Source organism: Anolis carolinensis, chromosome 1 (assembly GCF_035594765.1).
Source record: "Anolis carolinensis isolate JA03-04 chromosome 1, rAnoCar3.1.pri, whole genome shotgun sequence".
Lineage (NCBI taxonomy): Eukaryota > Metazoa > Chordata > Lepidosauria > Squamata > Dactyloidae > Anolis > Anolis carolinensis.
The window spans coordinates 25038810-25062212 of record NC_085841.1 but is presented as its reverse complement, the minus strand read 5'-3'; the positions used below and the strand labels follow the sequence as shown (position 1 = coordinate 25062212).

Sequence of the window (23403 nt, the reverse complement as noted above, 5' to 3'; positions counted from 1 at the left end):
ATTGGGGAATAGTTGCCATTACCATAGAAACAAATACACTGTACAAAACTACTGTAGAAGAATCATGACCTCCTGACTCTGGGTAACTACAGTACCACAAGGGTTCAACAGAGATACATAATCAATGTATAAGTTCTTCAACTCATCCAACAGTACTATAAGGTAAAGATACAGATGCCACAGTCCAATGATGATCTCTTCAGGAACCTATAGCATGAACTCCCTTTTCTCTCTTCAGGATATATATAGGTCTTTCAGAATCATCCAGGCCATAGTACTTCAATATATGGCTGTGAAAGCTGAACAGTGAAGAAAGCAGACAGGAAGAAAACCAACTCATTTGAAACGTGGTGCAAGAAGAGAGTTCTCCAAATACCATAGAATGCTAAGAGGCAAATGAATGGGTTTAGAGCAAATTGAGCCTGAAATCTCACTAGAAGGAAAGATAACCAAATTAAATAATACTTTAGGCCAGTGGTTCTCAACCTACCTAATGCCTCATCCCCTTAATACAGTTCCTCCTGTTGTGGTGACCTCTAACCATAAAATTATTTTTGTTGCTACTTCATAACTGTAATTTTGCTACTGTTATGACTTGTAATGTAAATATCTGATATGCAGGATGTATTTTAATTCACTGGACCAAATTTGACACAAATACCCAATCTGCCCAAATTTGGGCAGATTGGGTATTTGTGTCAAATTTGTCTACTGGGGAGGTTGGTGGAGGGGAGAATGAATTTGTCATTTGGGAGTTGCAGTTGCTTGGATTTATAGTTCACCTAGAATCAAAGAACATTCTGATGGAATGATGATGGAATTGAATTAATTTTGGCACACAGAACTCCCATGACCAACAGAAAATACTAGAAGGGTTTGGAGGGCATTGACCTTGAATTTTGGAGTTGTAGTTCACCTACATCCAGAGAGCACTGTGGACTCAAGCAATGATGGATGTGGAACAAACTTGACACAAATACTCAATATGCCCAAATGTGGTGGAGTTTGGGGAAAACAGGCCTTGACATTTGGTAGTTGTAGTTGCTGGGATTTATAGTTCACCTATAATCAAAGAGCATTTGGAACCCCACCAATGATAGAACTGGGCCAAACTTCCCACACAGAACCTCCATGACAGGCAGAGAGATCTTCAGCCTTCTCTGCCAAAGGAGTTCCTAAGACCATCAGAAATATTTGTCTTCTGATGGTCTTTGGCGATCCCTCTGACACCCCTCTTGCACCCCACCCCCCATCCCCCGAGGTCTCGACACCCAGGTTGAGAAACGTTGCTTTTGACATACCATGAAATGATGTGAATCACTGGATAAGACAATAATGTTTGGTAAAGTAGATGACAGTAGAAAAAGTGGGAGAATGCACTACATGCAGATTGATTCAGTGAAGGACACCATGTCTTTGGGTCTTCATCAACCTGAGCTGAGCAGTTGATGACCAGAATTCTCAGAGGTTTCTTATTCATATGGTACCATAAGTCAAAGTCAACTTGATGTCAAATATCAGCAACAAAAAACAGAGGTCTTAAGTAACTTCAGGGAAAGCTACAATAGTATTCTCAGGTTAGCTGATGGCACAGACTTCCTGACCTGGTCTTCTCTGGTAGCAGAAGATCTTAAGAAGGCCTAGAGTTGAGGAAGAGGGTGAATGTGGCAAAAATTCTCCCAGGAGAACTCTCATGTCTTCAGGATGTGTTACTGAATAACCATATCCAAAGAAAAAGCATAGGTTTTATTACAGTACAACCCCAGTATCTGCAGAATCAATATATGTGGCATCACTTATTCACGGTTCCACTTATTCCTGTACGAGCGATGCCCTCTTCTCTGTACCTTTGTTAATTGCTCCATTAAAAACAACAGGGTTTGCTGTTATCTATAGTTTCATCTATCTGCATGAAGTCTGGGAATGAATCTCATGAAGATTGTACCATAGTTCCCAAAGATGGCTGAAATATTAAATTTTACCACAGGACTAATCAGAGCTTGGAAAAAATTACTGTTTGTTTTTTTAGATTACAACTCCCAGAATTCTCCAGCCAGCATACCCACATAGATTGTAAATGCTCTAAAAAGAAAAAATGCATAGGACAATAGGTAGGATTTTGAGTTTTCCCATCCTGAGGCACTCTCATAAACACTGATGTGACATTGCTTCCAGGGCCACAACCCTTGAGCTTCCAAGGAGACAGGCCACTACTGTGCAAGCTAATTATAAGGATTCTGTCTCCTGGTACGCAGGAATGTATTACCTGTGACAAAGGATGCATGAGTGATCAGGAACCAGAGAGGGACAAGGAGGAAGCCTAGCTGAATGCCGTACTGAACTGAAGACCGAGCCCCAGGTTTGTGACCAGAATCCCGGCCCCTGCTGGGAGACTAATCACTTGGCCATTCTCAGTGCTGTTGTCCAATCAATCCCTGAATAGCAAAAACTTCACAATGCTGGGTATAAATTGGAAGGAGGAGGTGGGTGGGAGGGTGGAAGAAAAGGTGGGTGCAGGCTCCTTTTTTGTGGCAACAATACCAAACTCAGCCTTTGAGAGAGGACAACAGACAGACAAAGGCACGGCGGAAATAGGAGTAACTTTTGGAGGCCCTCAGAGCTCTTGTCAATAAGAGTTAGTGCCGTAATGGTAGCACTGGCCCCCTCTTTTGTATTGTGGAGTCATTGTGTGCAAATTGTTGGATGTATGTGTGTGTGTTTTTAAAGAAGTCATAAAATAAAACATTTCTTCTTCTCCTTTTCTAGGAAATACAGTTGTTCACTCTGAATTGGACTAAACAGTCATTTTGTGTGTTTGGCAGGTGTATGTATGTGTGTGTGTGTGTGATCCCCACATCAGGCACCGCATTGAGTACTTACATTTTGCTCACCCTCCACTCTTAGAAGAATAGCAAGACATCTTGAGCCACGCAGATGTCAGCTCCCTGTTTTAAAATTTAGCTTTGTTTACCCAACAGAATGGAATTCATTACAATGCAAAAAATGGCTCAATTTTGTGACCTTTTTATTATTCAGAAGTGTTGACAATATCAAAAAGCTCATTTGAAGGTCACAGGTTTATGTATCCATTCTCTTAAGTGTTTCAGAAAATACGCAGAGAATGCCAACAGTGGAATATGTGCAAACATATTCTTCATTGTTTACCCTAACCTTGCCATTGCTATTAGATAGATAGTGCATAGCAGAAAGCATTAAAAGCTATTCTGAGCGATGGATTCCCCGCCGCCTTCACACTGGAAGACTTTTCATTTTAGACCTTAATCTACAAAGGTCATTTTTTCCTCTCCTTTTCTAGGTTGTTTTTCTAACTTCTACATTTCAAGACTAAGGGGGGAAAGCTTTGGTGAGATTTTTGTCATCTCTGTAAGTAGTAATTTATTTCATTATGTCTGAATGCTTCGCATAAAATTTAAATGGGCACTTTGATGATATTGTCACCTTTAAGAGTTGAGGTTCTGCTGATGCCTGGGAACTTTGCCTATTTGTTTTCAAACAGGATCGATTCTACCTGGATAATTTTAAAATTGGCCCAAGTAATAAATCAAAGATGGTTGCAATGTGAAATGATTTCATCTTCCCATCTGCGAGATGTTTGAAAGACCATCCCAAACTAATTATCTGCAGCTAATATTTAACTGTGACTTAATTCCCCTAACTCTCCGCCTTTTGTTAGAAGAACTTTCTTAGCTGGATCTTGTTGCTCCATTCCATGCTAATTGCAGCTTACATTATATAAATGGCTTTGTAAAGAAAACTATACCCTAAACCTGGAAAGTTGCATGTTTCTATTTGCTCAAACTTGATGCACTTATTTGGAGAGGGTCATTGCAAGGAAAGCTGTATAGGCGGTAAGAATGTCCCATATAATAAGCTTAAACAGAACCTTTTGTTCAGCCTACTATTCTCAGGCCTGAAAATTAGGCCTCCTTTTCCTAACTACAAGCTGAAGTGGTTCATTACCGCAGCTTCCTTCTTTAAGGCCTTGGGCCAGCCATTCCCAGTACTCAAGCGCTGTAACTTCCTTAAAAAGGAAGAAGGAAAACATGCCATACAAAGGTCTTGTTAGCACTTCCTATGTGAAATTAGCAGCTTTCTAAAAGGTACAACTCCAATTACCTCACATAGTGGGGACGCACACAAACCTAACAAAGACTCCAGTCTTGCAAGTGACATTCTGTCTTTCTAGAGTTACTTCCCTAATTAGGAGTGAAGACGCTCTATTCTCGTGAGTGCATCTATTTACAGTGGCGCACAATGCGCTAACTTGAGCGTCCTCCTGAAAGACCAGTGTTAAAAAACACAAGTGCTCTTTTGGCAAAAAGCGCCCTGTGAAGAAGCACCACATTCCTAACGGTTACACCCTCAAAAAAAAAATACATAAGAAAGAAAGAAAAGAAAGAAAACAGAAAAAGAAAGCAAAAAGAAAAGATAGCGGGAGGAAAGGCGGGGGGAAGAGTATAGCCCCTTCCCCTCCTTCCCTCCCCTTAGTATTGTTCACACTTCAAGATTCATTTTAGACAATAACGCTTCTGCCCAGTGAGCTCTGGGAATTACAGTGGACAACCAAGAGCCATTCTGAAGAGTGTCTAATGATGGAGGGGACGGGAAAGAAAAATATTTATTGCTTTTGACAGTTTCACAAGGGGCCAAAAAAAATCCTTGTCACGGTTTAAAGTTTCCACAGCTGTTGGAGGAAAGGGTAGCTTGGGCTTCCTATGGACTCAAAACAGCTCGGCCTCCTTTGTTTTTGAGACTTGGCACAAGGGCCAAGCTGTGAAATTAAAGATTAAGTTCATTAAGGTAAGAGAATCGTGACAGCACTATTGTGGGTAGGTGTAGATACACAGGCATAATAACTCCCCAACCCATTTGTATATACAGTAGAGTCTCACTTATCCAACATAAACGGGCAGGCAGGATGCTGGATAAGCGAAAATGTTGGATAATAAGGAAAGATTAAGGAAAAGCCTATTAAACATCAAATTACGTTTTGATTTAATAAATTAAGCACCAAAACACCATGTTTTACAATAAATCGAAAGAAAAAGCAGTTCAATACATGGTAAAGTTTTGTAGCAGTTACTGTTTTTATGAATTTAGCACCAAAACATCACAATGTATTGAAAATACTTACTACAAAAACATTGGCTACTAAGAAATTGACTACAAAGAAAGATAGAATTGCATAAAATGAACGTATAGTAACAAGATTGTCAAAAATTAAATCCGTAAAAAGTTCAGTCCTTGCTGCCTAGAGAAATAGCTGTGGACCTGGGCGGGAGGCAGACTGCGTTGGATAATCCAAAATGTTGGATAAGTGAATGTGGGATAAGTGAGACTCTACTGAACTGTCCTTGGGAGGAAGACAACTGTGTGAGTAGTTGGAGACACACACATACATTAAGCCTATATGATCTAGTTTCACAATCTTGTTGGAAACCAATTCTAGGTAAAATGGATTTATCCATGTTTCCATCTGTAGCCAAGTTTAGAACATATAAGTGTATTTGCTGATTCTTACATTCATCCTTTCTAACTTCATCTATTTTTTCTTTTCATTCACAAGTGTCTTAGGAAAGGAAACTTTAAAAAATTCCAAAAATTCTATGCACATCAATCAATTATATATAAGTGTGGTTGAAGTTAGGACATATGTGTGTGAAGTGTGTGAAGGATATCTGCACACAGGTGTGCTCTATGTGTATATTCCAGATTTTTATTGTGATGCTTTGATGCTTTTCTTGCTTCACACTTAAAGGTCATTTTAATAAACCATCGCTTTTCCTGTGAATGAACTACGGTTACTAATATTTATTCTTTGGGAGTTATGATATTCAAAGATCACAGATGGTAAGGTAGTTTAATAATAATAATAATAATAATAATAATAATAATAATAATAATAATAATCCAGCATATCTATCTTGTTTGCTGTGCCATAATAAAATAATAATAATAATAATAATAATAATAATAATAATAATAATAATAATAATAATAAACTTTATTTGTATTCTGCCCTATCTCCCCAGTGGGACTCGGGGTGGATTCCAACATACCATGGCAAATATTCAGTACCTCCATAAAACAAACAGATTCTGATCTAAAACCCCAGAAAACTGCACATATGTAAATAATATTAAGACCTAACATCATATTGAAACCGAACATCAGTAAATTAAACCTAACCTAATAGAACCTTAAATGGTCCTGTTCTTCTCTGCAGAGTTTCTTATTATATGATGTGCCATTACATAGTTAATAAACTGTTCTTGGATGGAAAAAATCATGTCCTCAAATTAATTTGGAATGTATATGGTGCATGTATTAGTAGTAAAACATGCAGGCAAATGCATTCAAATGTAATAAATTTACTTAAATAATAAGTGTTATTGAAATCAATGGGACTTACTACACAATAAACATATTTAGGATCCAGGCAGCGAATGCAACATTGTGTTCAACCTGAGAATGGAGATTATCTGCTCATTGGGATGTTAATTTTGTATCTAATAGGTTTCTTTTTTAAACAGCTAGGTCACAATGTTAACTTTCACGCTAGTTTATGAAACAAGATGGGAACGTCTACAACTTCAGTTTCAGAGATTCCCCCCGAATGTCTGCATATTACTTCATGGACGGAGTTCTTTGTGTGCCTCCACTGTAAAAAAAAACAAAAAAAAAAAAACAATAACTTTCTATGCACAATTATTTTGTAAAGGTCAATTGTGATGGGAAAAAATATTGCTCCTCTTTGTAGCCAAGAAGAGACTGCAGTTTGAGGCTGATGGAGGTACTTTTCGGCAATTGAGCCTGTTTTGTATGCTGCATTAACAGTTTTGATAGAATGAAATGGCTGTCTTGAAACACAGTCACATAGTATGCTCATAACGCTAATTTCCACATATTTCCTCTTCCCATTTTTAATATCTTGGAGAAGCTTTGAAAAGGTAGATTTCTCTATCCTGAAGCTTTGTAATACGAATCTGTTCCAATATTTTGGAGTTGGACCTGTTTGTGTGCATATTTTAAAAATATATCTCCATTTCTCAGGCAGAATATTGCAATATTGCTCTCAAACTGGGACATAAGTCTGTTCTACAGACATCAGCCACAAACATTTCCTTTGACTTTGGCTGCAAGTTGATCTTGTCTGTTTTTTTCATTCCTTATTCATTTCCCTTTTACCCGTTGCCTTAGGAGAAAAGGTGAATAAGCTTCAGGATGTGAGGAACAACAGCTCTGCTAAAGCACAGGAAAATCTCTATCAAAGAGTGTTTTGTTTAGACACAAAATAATTCTTTTCCCCTCCCCTCCAATTTTTTTGGCAACAAACAAACCAAGGAGTTGACGTCTTTGCAAAGGTGAACTGCTGAAGTGACTTGTAACACTATCAACCCAATTTTTAAAAGGTAGGCACCACTCTATTTTGTTTATCTATGAATAATGAATTCTGTATTACCAACAAAAAGACTGATGTGAAAAAGTCCTGTTGAATCAGGGTGGATATCTATTTAAAAACCAGTTTAACACTTTCCTTTGGAAATATTTTTGGTGTTCCATGTTTTACATAGTTTTTTTTTTTTTTTTTTTTGCTCTTGTTTCTAGAAAGGAGAGATCTCCGGCAACCAAATGATGTATTTGAAAATTGTGCAAAATTCAGCCTTTGTCTCCTTTTCTGTGTGTGTGTTTCCCAGTATTGTTTCTAAACAGATATTCAGTGAATTATTAATATATTTCCCATGTCCGCAATGCTTTGCTTTTTGTTTTTCTGTTCAGCCAAATTGTTCTGTTTTAGAACTTGAAACAATGGCCAGAAGAATAGAATATTCATTATTGTAATTTTGGAGTTCTACTTGGTAAAAAATTCACTTCAAAAAGATTTAAATTTACGTGACAACAACAGTCACCTAAATTACTGTAATGCCATCAGAAGTAAATACATTAAATACTGATTAGGAACTGCTTATAAATGGAAATAATTAAGTACATTGTGTTTACTGGTATATTTTGTAGAAAAAACATCTTCCATTATATAGCAAACATTTCTTGAGGGAAGAAACTGACTTTTCTGTTTTCCCCTTTGAGCTGGATGAGGAAGAGTTCATTCCAGCAGACAGATATTTAGCATTCATTTGTACAAGAAAATAAGTGAAAATATATGTTTACAAAAATATTAAAGTGTTGGGAATCATATTTCAATTTGAGATCCTTCAGACTGAAATGTGAAAGTGAATTCTTTGACAATGAAATATTGAAAGCTAAATCCCATTAAGTTAATTGGAATTTACACCCAGGTAAATGCAGCTTGCATCTCAGTTTTAATTTTAAGTGTAAAATAGGACTTCATCAATATTTTAATATTTCCCTTTAGATTGATATGAAAGTAACATGGAATGTATTTGCAAATATGCATATTTATATTATGTGATTTTAGAAATGTTTGTGTTTGCATCAGTGAAGGAGCACATTGGAGAATTTCTGGGCAAATATATGGACTTGGAAGTAAGGTGCTACTGATTAAAACTGAATTCAGGATCAAAACCAGAGCTGTTGTTTTCTTTTTTAAATTAAATAATGTAATAATGTAAATTATTTCTTAAGTATTTAATAATTTCATTATTCTTAAACTATTGCCCTTTTTAAAAAAACATTTGAAAAGAAACAACTTTTTCTTTTTTTTATTGCACTGCTAATATTAAAAGAGCAGTAAGTTACAGTTTCCTTGGGCTAAACTAGCATGGTGCATGTTTATTTACAATTGGAGAAATCTGATTTAAAACAATTAACAGACTTGGAAAAATATAGCAGATTTACAAATAATTCCTATGCATAAAAATAATTGAAGAACAATTCCATGGAGCTGACTTGTTTTTGCTAAGTATGCAGGTAATTCTATAAATGTGATCAAAAGGACATGTTTGCATTGAAGTAGTAAGTTAGTCAAACAATTTACAAAAACTTTTTCAAAATTCAGTACAGAAACCACTCGCTTATTAGATGCATATATGTGGAAACACTTTCATTAAAGAAGTGGACCACAAATCTGATAAAAGTCTGCAAAATGTAGCATGCAAACGTAAAATGCATTTCCCCGCAAATAGAATGGTCCCAGAAATTCCACAAATAGAATGGGGGAAAATGGCCCTAGAAATCCTACTGTTCTGCATTTTTCTCCTGCCCTCTGCAGCCTTGGATTTCTCCTGCTTCTATTCTGAGGATTAGCCATTTGACTTATGTATTAAACATATCTGGCAAGCTTAATCTAAGAGTCATTATATGTGTTTTAATAGCAAAATTGTGACATCGTCAGACTCAATTTTAATATTTCAAGATACGCTTCTCTCCCTTAATAGCATGATTAGCAAACTTACTTGGACAAATTGAGGACAGTTTAAAGATACACATTGTGGACATAAAAAAAATAAATATTCAAGAGACTTTCTTTTTTTTTCTCTTCTCCTCTTAAAAATGGCTTTTCATGCTTAACCAGATTCCTGGAAATAATTTTGGTTTAAAAAAAAACTGGTAAGAATAAGTGGAAAAACATTCTTGTTTCCATTCCATGATATGAAAACTTGGGTTCAATTTGTGAAATACCTACCCACTGATCGTGGCATAGTGTCACATTCATGCTTATGTTTTCCAGAAGAAAGCAGATATATTTCATTTACAATAGAACAATAAAAGTTTCATAGTAAGTATATCAAATGACACTTCTGTGTGGTTTGGTATCATGTCCCATCTAAAAACATTTCAAAATAATAACAACAAAATAATATCTTCTGAAGTGAGAAGTCACAACACAAGCTTTCTGTGTCTAAATGTTGTGCAATGACAAAGAATAGTGTGGGTTGAAGGTCCATTCTACACATGTCACAAAGAAACTGCTGAAAGTAACACCCACGTGTTAAAGTCTGTCTCTTGTAGTTAATTAACTCAGGTGAGATGGGGTCCTCAGGTTGTTTGTTTCTCTGATCTTGCTGAAAACAGCCATTGTGGTATTTGTGGAGGGAAACTCAAGGGTTGACACTATGTCATGAAAAAGCGAGGTAAGAGAGAGAGAAAAGTATACAAAAGATGTTGTTTTCAGCAGTATTTTCATAATGCATGTAAAATGTTCTGGCCACAGTTTTATCTCCCCTGGAATACTGTGTCCAGTTCTGGGCAACACAATTCAAGAAAGATATTGATAAGCTGGAATGTCACCAGAGAAGGTTGAACAAATGGGTTGAAAATCTGGAAATCATGAATCCCTATGAAGAATGGCTAAGGGTTCTGGTTATGTTTAGCTTGGAGAAAAGAAGGCTGAGTAGGGACATGATAGCGGTTTTTTACATATTTGATAGGATGTCACATTGAGGAAGGGGCAAACTTGTTTTTTGCTGCTCTGTAGACTAGACATGAAGCAATGGATTCAAATTGCAGGAAAAGAGATTCCATCTAAATATTAGGAAGAACTTCCTGATGGTAAGAGCTGAAATAGGCTGCCTTGGAGTGTGGTGGCCTCCTTCTCTGGGGATTTTTAAGTAGAGGCTGAATGGCTACCTGTCAGGGGTGCTTTGATTGGCTGTTCCTGCTTGCCAGGATGGGGTTGGACTGGACAGCCCTTGCAGTCTCTTCCAGCTCTATGACTCTATGATTGTATGGTCGTCATCACTTCTCCCATAACCTCATTGTTATCCCCTTCAAATGGCATGATAGGGGACATGAATGGGAAGCCACATTGCAATCTTCATAGGTACATAGCTATGGTGGGTGAGTATTTGGAATGCAACTTGATGAACCTAAATCTCTTTCATCTCAGAAAGCACTATCATTATCATTATTATTTATTAAAAGTCTTTGTTCATTACCGCTAAGCTTGTCAGGGCTTCTAACGTTGAGCATTAGCACAACAGATAAAAATATTCCTTAAAAACCAGAGTTTAAAAACACAGCATTGAAACAGTCCTAAAAGGCAAACTTGGTTCCATGGACTAAAGACTACATGGCAGAATGGACTATCCGTGCACATAATCAGATCTTTAGAACTTAACTCTAGTCATGGGCTCAGTAAACATGAATGTAACTTCAAGAACAATTGGATTTCAAATGTCTAGAAGGTCATAAAACATGGATGTCAAATTGTGTTTGGTCTGATGGAGACAAAAATATGTAGGCCTGCCATGAATGATATAATTTGTGGAAAGCCTACACCAATTCCATTTTGTATTGAATGATTTTGTATTGCAGGCAACAATTTATGGAAACACAATAACATAGGAGCATCATCACATAGATCTGGAAAATTGACACTCCCTCAATATTCATACATTCATACTTCTTCCCCTATATCAACTTCCACTTTACTCTCAGGAAGGCCGGTCCATTCATCTGTTTCAACACTACACTTCATTCATGTCACTTGGCAAACGTTCATGGACCCATAAAAGATTAAATGCTCATTTGCAATCAATATCCAATTTATTTCCTAGGTGTGTCCTTTTCAGCATTAAGCTTTCCAAGTCATTTTTCTTCCTAGAATAGAAAAATATTGGTTTCAGCTAACCCTAAAGAGCCTGAGATTTCTACAGGATTTCTACAATGTCTTGGGAGGATGAAACCTATAATGGTAATTCAACAATTCTGTTGGTCTGTTCATCCGTCTGCCTGTTTGTCTATCTACCCATCACTGTTCAGACTTTTCAAAACACTACAGATTGGCTTCATTCCCTTCATCCCCATTTTTGTACTCTCAGAGGGAGACAGTCTCTTCTTTCCATTGAAAAGTAATTTTCAACCCATTTTTCAGGGTTCTAAATCGTGTGGACAGATGCCAACTAGAAATAGCTTTCTACAATAGGCAGTCATATTCTACATGTGCTGGGCAATGGAGGGGATGGAGCCAGCTTGCTCACTCGTAATTCTCTTCCCTATGTGTAGAGACTGAATTTTTTGAGAGTTGACGGTTTCTCCAACCATCCATCAGTCCATCTGCAGCTCATGGACATAATGTTGGAGTCTACCACTTGTCTATCTGTGATCTTTTGGGATCTGCCTTTGTCCATTTTAAATGTTTCCCTACCTCTCAGGCCTATATATAGCCTGCAGGACATGCTAGAAAATGTGGCAGAGACAGTTCCAAATGAAGGAAGATGGTACTGTTCCTCACAACAAATAGATGTGTCATTCTAGCACCAGTTTTGATCACAGTAATAAAAACCATATAAAGACTGGAAAATTAGCTAGATTAGTATTTTAATATATATTAAAATTTAATAAATAAACAGACAAAAACATACTGTGCTATGTTTTTGAGTGAAGTCATTGTCATTACTCATAAATATCAACTCTAGGACTAAAGTTAACAAATGAAAAGTTCTTGTGAATCAGACCATAGACTCAAAACTTTAAGAGCACTACTCCTTTATTTACATCACTTTTACCCCGCCTTTCTCCCCGAGGGGTCTCAAAGCGGCTTACAATAAATAGGCAAAAATTCAATGCCTAAAAACAATGTAAAAACAACAATTCATATAAAACAATTTACAAAACAACAATTCATATAAAACAGATACCATTGCGAAATAAAATCACATTATATAAAATTTTAAGTATGTCCAAATTTTAAGTACTCCTTTCCGGCTCTTTGTTCTCCCCTAGGAATTCAGGTGCACTGTCTCTGAACATGGTGGCTGCATTTGCTTTTCCAGAATTTGTCTAATTCTCCTTAAAGCCCATTAAGTCACAATCATAGTTGATATCTGTGAACTGTCAGACTTATAAAAAGCTTTTTGTTTGACTGAATTGAATCAATCAATCAGTTGATCATCAGCATTTAGAGAGAGGAAAAACATTTCAGGATAGTTCCAAAATACTTACCAGGTTTGGATGAAACTCAAGCCTTGAGTCAACTTGGGCCTGAAAGTATTCTCCTTTAAAGTTATCAACAGTGAAGTTGGAACCCAGACAAAGGGTTGTTTGGGATTCAGGGGGAAGATAAAATGACTGTCATTTAAGTTGTTTGAAAGTTCCCAGGGTACAGAGAGCAGGTAAGGAAAGATGTAATGTTATGTAGGACTACTTTCTAATCCTTGGGCATGCTTTACTGGGGGTTCTCCAATCATTGTTCTTTGGCGGAAGGATTGTGAGTGGCATTAATATACAGTTGCATAAGTGTATCATTTCCAAAGCACTGGATTAGGAATGAATCAAATCTTGTGGTTAGTGCACATCCTTGTTAAGTCTGATTGGTTTGATAACATTAGGGATTTAAAGTTTAGATTTGACTAGGTTTGCCTATTCTCAGGTGCTAGTTATACTAGTGATACATGGCTTGAAACTACCCTTATGTTAGAAAACTTGTAATAACCAACCTCCTATCAGAGAAAAAAAATCCTTAAGAGTGGTATGGAGGCGATTGCTGCACTGAATAATGGTTGTATCATAGTTATTACAGCACAGAGTTCTACTAGCTGCCCATTGTCTTCAGTATGCAACAAAACCAAAAATTGTTAATTTAATGCAACCACTTTCCAACTGGAATCTACAATCAGGTGGATTCTATATAGGCTGCATGGACTGGAAAATAACAAGAATAAATCCAAGAAACAACAAGATCCCACAATAAATTCGCATCTAGTTTTGAAAAAATGTTGTTGTGCTACATGAAATGGTATAGGGCACCCTATTTGAAAGATAAATTGTTGCTGCTGGCAGATTGCAGAATGAAATTTGATCTTTTTTTGTTCCTTCCTTGGTCAACAAAAATAAGGATTGCAGAGTCACAGAATAGCCATAGACATTTGTCCAATTATGCGTGATTTGGACATTCATACCCTTCAACTGTCTGGATTTGGAAGTCATAAATCCATCAATCCTATTAATCTTCTGTCATCCTGTTTTTAAAATGTCCCAGTTTCTTTTTCCTTCTCCCTTTTCTATTTTGTTTTCAATTTACTTCAATTGCTGAAAAAAGAGTCCAAAATGCTAAAGTTGTATGCAGTCGATTAACTCATTGTGTGAGGAGAGGGACATAAAGGGTGGGGTCTTGTTTTTCCCAGTAGGCTCCAGCAAAAGCAAACTGCTGCAGCCTCTCCTATCTTGTTTGTTTGTCCTTGTTAATAACAACGTTTGCCCTCTTGGTCACATTTTGAGGTTACCTGGCCACTTGTATCCTGGTTCTCACCTGTGAAATGTTGGAGGGTATGGAAATTATATTTTCAGGTTTTTTAAACATTGTAGGAATTTTATTACAGTTTTTTGATGTAATCTTGAGTTCCTAGGAAGAAAGATTTCAATACATTCAACTAAACTACTTCAAAAGGTAGGACCATGTTATCTATGGCAAACAAAACCCTAGCTTGTGCAGGTTTGGTCCATCCATCTCAGTTTTACACCTTCCAGTACCATCTGGATATATCAGGATTTGGACCATGGCTCTTTTGCATAGAAAGCCTGGTATTTTCAAGAAACATGCCCCCCTTCCCCATGGTCATATAACATCCCCAACACTTTCACTCCCAGCTTCATGCATCGGATGAAGGCAGCTGTAGGAGGGTAGAGTGTTTACTTTGTGATCCTGTTAAAAAATCAAACATAATGGTCAGATACTTTAATGTGGGAGCCTCTGGTGGCACATTGGGTTAAACCGCTGAGCTGCTGAACTTGCTGACCATAAGGTCGGCGGTTCGAATCCAGGGAGCGTGGTGAGCTCCCGCTGTTAGCGCCAGCTTCTGCTGGCCTAGCAGTTTGAAAACATGCAAATGTGAGTAGATCAATAGGTACCCCTCTGGTGGGAAGGTAACAGCACTCCATGCAGTCATGCTGGTCACATGACCATGGAGATGTCTATGGACAACGCCAGCTCTTCAACTTAGAAATGGAGATGAGCACCAACCCCCAGAGTTGGACATGACTAGACTTAATGTCAGGGAAAATCCTTTACCTTTTACTTTAATTTGTTTGAGAACCACAAAGTTATGAAAATAACCATGCTATGTTGTTCTCATAACAAGTTTCATTGTTATGAGATCAACAAATATAATTGAATGTGATACTAATTATAAAAGAGCTTGGGAAATTACAATTAAAAATATTTGATATAATTACACATTGAAACCATCCATAACTGACCACATAGGATGATGTTTTGGACACTACCTCATGGCAGTTTAGTTATGTAAAACGTGGTTTTCTCTCCATACTGAGATAATTGTTCCTGGGGATTACTGGCCTGCAACCTGAAAGATAAAGAGCATCTGGAAGTATCACCATACCATATTCTCTCTCTGAAACACACAGACACACAGGATCCCTTTCCTCTCCCACTCCAAATACAGTGATACCTTGAGTTAAGGGTTTAATTTGTTCCGTGACCAAGCTCTTAACTCAAATTGCTCTTATCTCAGCAAATTTTCCCATTGAAATGCATTGAAAGACTATTAATCCATTCCAGTCTCCCGAAACCACCCCACCCACCCCCAGTTTTTTTAGTTATATGTTCTTAAATAAGAAAATGTACTTTATAAATAACAAATAATGTATAAATGCACATTCACATGGAACAATAAAAATGAAGGATCAATTTTAAAATTGTAGAAGCACAAAGTTGTGGCAGGGAAGCACAAAGTATGAAGCGGTAGAAGCATCATTTTCTTCACACTGTACTCATTCCAGCCTCCCTTCCTCTCCCCTCTCTCTTCATGAAGCTAAACATGCCAGGAATAAAAAACACACAAATCAACTAAACCAAAGTTCCTCAAAGCTGACAAGAGCAAAGCAGAAAGCAACTTCTCAAAGTGGACAAAAGTAAGAGGCACGGAGGCTGCTCCCTTGAAGGCCTGAAGCCCTGTACTCTGGTGCTAGTGTTCCCTTTGCTGCTAGCACTCTCCCTGGTACCAATGCTCCCTCTTGTGCAAGCTCTTACCTCAAAATTCTGCTCATATGTCAAAACAAAACGGCCAAGCAAGGGCTCTTAACTCAAAACACTCTTAAGTTGGGATGCTCTTAAGTTGAGGTTTCACTGTAAAGGAAATGAAAGCCACAGTTATATAATATAAAAAATTATTGTACATCCAAGGAACCAAAGACAGGAAGCAAACTTTTCAACATTCCCTTTTCCCATCTTTGGGATATTCTGAACATTCAAAGTTGAAAGCTGTTACTTTGTCCCTTTAATAACAATGCTACTTAGTATATGCACACAACACTATGTGAGAGCTTAGAAATCGATGTGTACCTCCATAGTTTTAAATCTCTCATCTACTAAATGTGACATTAAATATAACCATGCCTTCATTCATTGGGAAAGCCTATTGAAAGGCAGAAACATGTTTATTTCTTGAAAAACAATTGGACAGAATAGCGATTGCACATTTGTCTCATGTCTTAACTTTATTTATTTATTTATTTATTTATTTATTTATTTATTTCTACCCCGCCCTTCTCACCCAATAAGGGGACTCAGGGCAGCTTACAATATAAAACACACATATAACAATTACAATAACATTTCAATTCAATTTAAAATTAGATTACATTAAAACATTCATAAATACACATATAAATATACATTTAGGTGCATTTTTGAGTACATTTTATATGTATTTAGCTATTGAATTTATATCTTTTCTTTATAACATGAAAAGCCAGGAACCCAGGCCAGCTCATGGTGAAAATAGGCAGCATATGAAAACACTATGATCAATGTAAAGCACAGTTTACATTTTATTTATTTACTAAATTTCCACTTTTTTCCCCAACAGTAAGACTCAAAACAATTCACACAATGATATTAAAAAGAAATCAACAGATTTTTGATATTTTAAAAAACAGCCAATTAAAAATGTATTGGAGGAAGTATACCTGCCCCATCTACTCAAAGCCCCTCCTTTAACAGTGAGTCAGTTGCCAAAAGCCTGCTGGTGGAAGAACAAAAGGGAAGAGGCCATCCTAGCTTCCCATGAAACGGAGTAATAGGGCAACTGTATCCTCTATCCTTTTTTCTTTCTTACTGTTTTTCTATTTCTCTCTGGTCCTCATGCAGCCTTTCCCTTTACTGACTTTCCTCCCCCTATGAACCACACAGTAAAATATCTTGTGCTTTTCTAAGCCATCCATCTTCTCATTCCACCCCAGGCAGATTATTGATAGCACAATTGATGCTAGCCCCTCATAAGGTCAGCCCTAATGCTCTAGGATAGTGGTTTCCAATCTTTAGTCACAAGTATTTGGGACATCAACTTGCACTGTAGAATCCATAGTCAGCTTGGCCAACTGTTAAGGATTCTGGAAGCTGAAGTCCAAAACTCCTAGGGGAATAAAAAGGTTGGGATGCAACTTGATTCTTCTTCAGCCTTGGTCACCTTTTGGATCTTGAATCTTCTATTTAATTTTGTCATTTTATGTAAGTGACACATTGTGTATAACTGGACTTGAACATCCATAGATTTTACTATCCATGGTGGGGTGGAATGTGTTCTAGAACCAAATCCCTGCAGATACCAAGGACCCACTAGTGGCAACATCATCAACAGTGTAGTTGTTATGTGAGTAATTGAGTAAAATAGTCCCTTATGTACGCCTTCCCCAGCACTTTAATGGGAACAATAGCTCTCGTATCTACCTCTCCCTGATGGTACAGACTCTACTTGCACTTTGCCCCAGTTCTTTTTGGAGCCAACCCAGGATTTTATCAGTATATTTATTGTATGTGACCTCATTTGTTTTATGATTTGTTTTATTGTTGATTGACTTGTTTTATTGCTATGTTTTTACTGTAATTGATGTTTTTATTGGATAACTGTTTTATTGCTGTGTTTTGATATTTGATTGTTTTATCGGGCAAGGCCCCATGTAAGCCGCCCCAAGTCCCTTCGGGGAGATGGGGCGGGGTATAAAAATAAAGTTATTATTATTATTATTATTATTATTATTATTATTATTATTATTATTATTATATGTTTTTATATTGGGCTCGGGCTGTGGCGCAGGCTGGAGAGCAGCTGCAATCAATCACTGCAATGAATCACTCTGACCAGGAGGTCATGAGTTTGAGGCCCGGCTCGGAGTCTATGTTTGTTTGTCTTTGTTCTATGTTAAAAGGCATTGAATGTTTGCCTATATGTGTAATGTGATCCGCCCTGAGTCCCCTTTGGGGTGAGAAGGGCGGAATATAAATGCTGTAAATAAATAAATAAATAAATATTGTCTGATGTCTGGGCCCCATGTAAGCCGCCCCAAGTCCCTTCGGGGAGATGGGGTGGGGTATAAAAATAAAATAATAATAATAATAATTATTATTATTATAAAAGTTAATGGGATCAGGTTGTTAGTCTCATCAAAGATGAAGGGCTGGAAAACCTTTATGAAGATAGTTTGTATAGTTATTTATTGAACCATTTCATTTCCATGTCATGACTCCTAGAATCACTCACCAGTTTGGGACCTACTCCAGGGTCCTCACCAGCTTAATTCTCCCTCCCTCTTCTATATATAGACAGAGGATGAACCTGCATTTTTTGAGAAGTGAATGTTTTGGAAGCATCAGTGGTCGCTTTCTAAACCAGTTACAAGCATTGGAACTAAACCTTAAGGCTTCCTGTTCTTGGTGATCACTCTTGTACCTGAGGAACCCAGGGTTTTGGACTGAGAAACTCAATATAGTACTGTAAACTATAGACATTTTTCATTGATGACAACCAATTAATACATTAAAAGAATCTGCCACAGGAGAAGGCAAAGGTGACCCCCCACCCCTGAAAAAAATCTTGTCAAGAAAACTCTGTGATAGGGTCATCTTAGGGTAACCAAAAGTTGGAAACAACGGAAGGTATGCAAGAACACAATAATGAATGAGAGACATACAAGACACCCTGTGATTAACAGCCCTGCTCAGGTCCTCAGATTCAGAAACTGCAGACCTGTGTCTTCAAGGGGAGTTCTCTGAGGAGACCACCCACCAAGGTGACCAAAGCGGTCTCTGTTCCATAGCCAGGCCTGAAACCAGATTGAAATTGATCTAGTCAATCCGTTTCATCCAGAAATCCCTGGAGTCTGGAGGCTACCACACACTCCAAAACCTTGCTTCTAAAAGTCGTAGTCCAACACTCAAATCACGACCCATAATCAATAAGAAGAACCAAGACAACAGATTGATCAGATACCACAAATACTTGGTCATTGTTTTGCCCACTATCGTTAGATGTTAAGTGTTTCTATTTAAAATATGGTTATAATGTATAAATGTGCACATTTTCGTGTAAATAAATGCATGCACATACTATGCAAATGTATGATCTCTTTTCACCTTTTCTAGGCAGGAAAAATGCATTCCCTCTTTTTAAGTGGCATATTTTCTCATCTGACATGATGTATACATGTATGTGTCTATACTCAAGAATAAAAGGGGTGGTAAAGCTCTTAACATTTATTCCCAGCCTATAGCATTTGTTTCTGAGCTTATCTTCATGCCCACAATTCATCTGCAGCTCTTTAGCAGGAAAAGAATAGCCATAAGTAAAAAACTCAGGGTGGACTTGAATGTTTGAGTGACAAAATACTTACCATATAACCTATTCTTATTGAATTGCTATACACAATCCCTGAATCCTGTCTCCAGCACTGAAAATAAACATAGTCCTTTCTTCATGACGTACTTTTTACTGTGTTAAGTACTGGATTATTTATTTGAGTTCCAAACATTTTCTGTGGAGCAAGGAATGGGGAATTTAAAGGTAACATGCACTGATGCACACATGCGTTCATATACACACACCTAAGGAAGCACAGAAATAGACCTCGACTAAGTCCTTAGTTTGGGCACCAAGTTAAGACACAAAAGCATTTGCAACAACATTGTGGGAAGAGAGAATAAAAAGGAGGCTGTACAGCCATTAAAGCAATTAAGGAAAGATTAAGGTTGCTTTTTGCTGAAAGACCAATTAATCAATAGGCCAGAAATCACAGCATGTTGCACAACATAAGTCTCCAAAAAGGGTTGGGGGAAGCAAGAAGGAGAGTAAACCACCCCCTTCCCAAATTTGGAGTTGCCCAAGAGAAGTAGCGGACTGCATATAAGCCGGTTGAATAGAAGAGTTTGCAACAATAACACTGATCAAGGAACGGGAGACTGGATAGGTAGGTAGGTAGCAAGAGAATAGGAAATATCTCTTCTTAGGAGAGGTTAGAGCTAATAGTACCACCAACCAGTTGCATCTGGACATTGTCATGCTTCAGAGAGCCACGATTTATCTTAATTCCATTAATTCCATTGAATCTAATCTATGCATTGAGTTTGCAAGAGTTGAACAGCATGGTTGATGACCAGAAATCTTGGCAGTCTCTCATTGATAGGGTCACTAAAGGTAAAAGTTGACTGGATGGCAAATAACAACACAGATGAATGTCCCTTATCCAAATGCTTGGATCTCATATGCAAATTTGCATGTGCGCATATGAGGTCCCGCCCATAAAAAAGTGAATTTAAATAATAAAAAAACTTCAGCTGGATGTCCCCTGTCCACCCTACATCTTGATCCTCTACAAAGGAAGGCTGTGAGGACTGTGTGTGGACCTGTTATTATAAAACACTGATTTTGGTGTTGTCTGGAAGTGCCCTTAGTTTAAATGACTGTAATTTTTGCTGCTAATCTAAGCACCTCTGTTCTTCCAACTGGTAGCAATCAACCTGTTACTTGTCACAAGCTGTTTCTCAGGATTGCCTTCTCCTGCATTTTGCTTCTTGTTAACTATAAAGCTTCCTTTTCCCAAGAGAAAACTGCCATAAAAAGAAAAGAAAGTGGTATGGGTGGAGACTACATTTCTCCATGTGATAGTTCAGTAAGTAGAGGATTTATCTAGAAGCAGATACCATCCATCGTGTGTGATGGCAGTGAATAAATTATCAGTTTTCTGTCAAACTGAAGGGCACACTTTTTGCCCCAAATGGGATGTTTTGCTCCCATGACAGCCATTAGACCGGTCAGAATAGCCATCAGAGCTTTACCATTGTATAGATTATGAGATCTCACCTATATATGTATAGTTAGGTATGTGTGTTTGTGTATTTAGAGCAGGCATGGGCAGGCATGACTGTTAGGAATTGCGGGAGTTGAAGTCCAAAACACCTGGAGGGCCCAAGTTTGCCCATAACTGATTTAGATTCAGCCTTACATATTCTCTGAAGTTAAGGGTACAGGATCTCCAGAAAGTGAGATATTTCAGATAAAGACAGTGGTATATTTTCTTCCTGAGAAAACATCTCTCTTGGAATTTCAGGGTCTTCTAAGACAACTCTACAGTCAATTCCTTCTGGAAGCTGATTATAGAATTGCATTGAGGACCTAGAGAATCTTAGAAAGGTGTTCTCTCTAAAAACATTAAGGACTAAAGGAAGTTGACCATAGATCACACTGGAGAACCTACAGATTTCTAGAGAGACCATTTGAATCAATCTGTGAATAATCAAATCTGCAAAGGTCAAGAATGCAAATGTAGAATGATGACTATATTTAAATTTTATGTGACATGGAAAGCAAATATCAGTCAAAATGACTGTGTGCAAGAGCAAATAGTTTGAGATAGTATAAAACAATTTCTGCTGTACTTCCTCTACCATTTTAGCTGATAAGTCCCCAGACAATACAAATACAAGTACATGAACTTGCACTTTGTCCTATTGGATTTTATTCCTTGTCTGTCACTTCATTTCACAAGGTCATCTAATTCATCCATACTAATATCCTTATCCTTCCCTGTACCTGTAGTGGCTTCTTACAATTCAGAATCTCCTGCTCCTATTTCCCTCTTATAAAGTCAAAAAAACAAAGGCTGATAGAAAAGCTCCTTGAGGAACTTCACCAATTACTTTATTACAGCTTGAAAGTTTGCCATCTAACGAAGGACTTTTGGCTTGGATTCTTAGCCTGGATCTACACTGCCCTATATCCCAGGATCTGATCCTAGATTATCTGTTTATCCCAGATTATCTGGCAGTGTAGACTCATATAATCCATTTTAAAGCAGATAATCTGGGATCAGATCCTGGGATATAAGGCAGTGTAGATCCAGCCTTGGTGATCCATCCATCGAATCAAAGGGTGGGATTGTATAGGACCTTTCCTGCATTCTCCTTTTTCACCTGCAACCCCCAACCACCCCTTGAACCATTCCAACAAGTTTCCAATCCCCCAAAGTGGTGTTTGGAAGATGGGGGAGAAGAGGCAGGAAACAATGGGAGAAGGAGACATGGTGTGGTGTAGTGGTTTGTTGAGTCCTTTTATTAGGACTCTGGGAAACCAGAGTTTGAAAACTTGCTGAACCATGGATACCAACTGGAAAACCATGGACAAGTTACACTCTCATTTTAAGAGGAATGCAGTGAGAAACCTCCTCTGGATAAATCATGCATTTTTGTTTCTATCATTCTGATGCATATGAAAGTGTTTCTGTACAAATTTTCCTAATATATACAGATTGATGACATGCAATGTAGTGCAGTGCTTTGAATGTTGGGACAAAGGCATGTCTACACTGTATAATTAAGGCAGTTTATAGAAGACCATTGTTCAAAACTCTGCTCACCCATGGAAACCTATCGAGTGACCTTGGTCAAGTCTCACTCTTTTAACCTCAAAGGATGGCAAAAGCAAACCTCTTTTTAAAAAGTCGTGTAAGAAAACCCTATGACTGCATCACCACAAGTTGGAATTGTCCTTTAGACAACAATGCAGGAGAAGGAGGCAGGAAATTTTATGTGTTTTAGTTTATATCCTTTTTTGTTGTGTTCCTTCAAGTTATTTCCAACTTATGGTGACCCCAAGGAAGCCATATTAGGCAGTATTCTGGGTTTGAGAGTGTGTCATTCACCCACTGGATTTCCATGACTGAACCATGAAGCAAACCCTGGTCTCCAGAGTCATAATCCAATGTACAAACCACTATACCATGCTGCTTGCTGCTTTCATTATTTTTAACCCCCCCTCTCTCTATATATATATAGTAGAGTCTCACTTATCCAGCCTTCACTTATCCATTCTGTATTATCCAACGCAGTCTGCTTTAGTAGTTAATGTTTTTGTAGTCATTGTTTTCAATATATTGCAATGTTTTGGTGCTAAAGTCGTAAATACAGTAATTACTACATAATGTAGTAATTACTACAAAATGTATTGAACTGCTTTTTTTATCAGTTTGATGTAAAACATTATTTGTAAAATCATTATGTATTTTTATGTTTAATAGGCTTTTTCTTAATCCCTCCTTATTATCCAACATTTTAGCTTATCCAACATTCTGCCGGCCCGTTTATGTTGGATAAGTGAGATTCTACTGTATACACACACTGTATAACTATATATATTGACCATTTCTCCTGCCTCAACCTCATTATTAAGTGTG

At 37.5% G+C, this 23403-nt stretch overlaps 1 protein-coding gene across 7 annotated transcripts in view; it reads left to right on the top strand.

The window, feature by feature from the left end:
- The window catches only part of camkmt (calmodulin-lysine N-methyltransferase), a 796752-nt gene that overhangs the window by 397857 nt on the left and 375492 nt on the right, over positions 1-23403 (top strand). For 5 of the 7 annotated variants that reach the window (XM_062968944.1, XM_062968943.1, XM_062968941.1 and 2 more), the window contains exons 12-14: positions 2256-2359; positions 3317-3384; positions 7222-7433. In XM_062968944.1, coding sequence (XP_062825014.1) covers positions 2256-2324 — 69 coding nt within the window. In that variant the 3' untranslated portion in view covers positions 2325-2359; positions 3317-3384; positions 7222-7433. Of the gene's footprint in view, positions 1-2255; positions 2360-3316; positions 3386-7221; positions 7434-23403 lie in introns of those variants that run through there. The other 2 variants (XM_062968940.1, XM_062968946.1) reach the window with 2 other exon arrangements.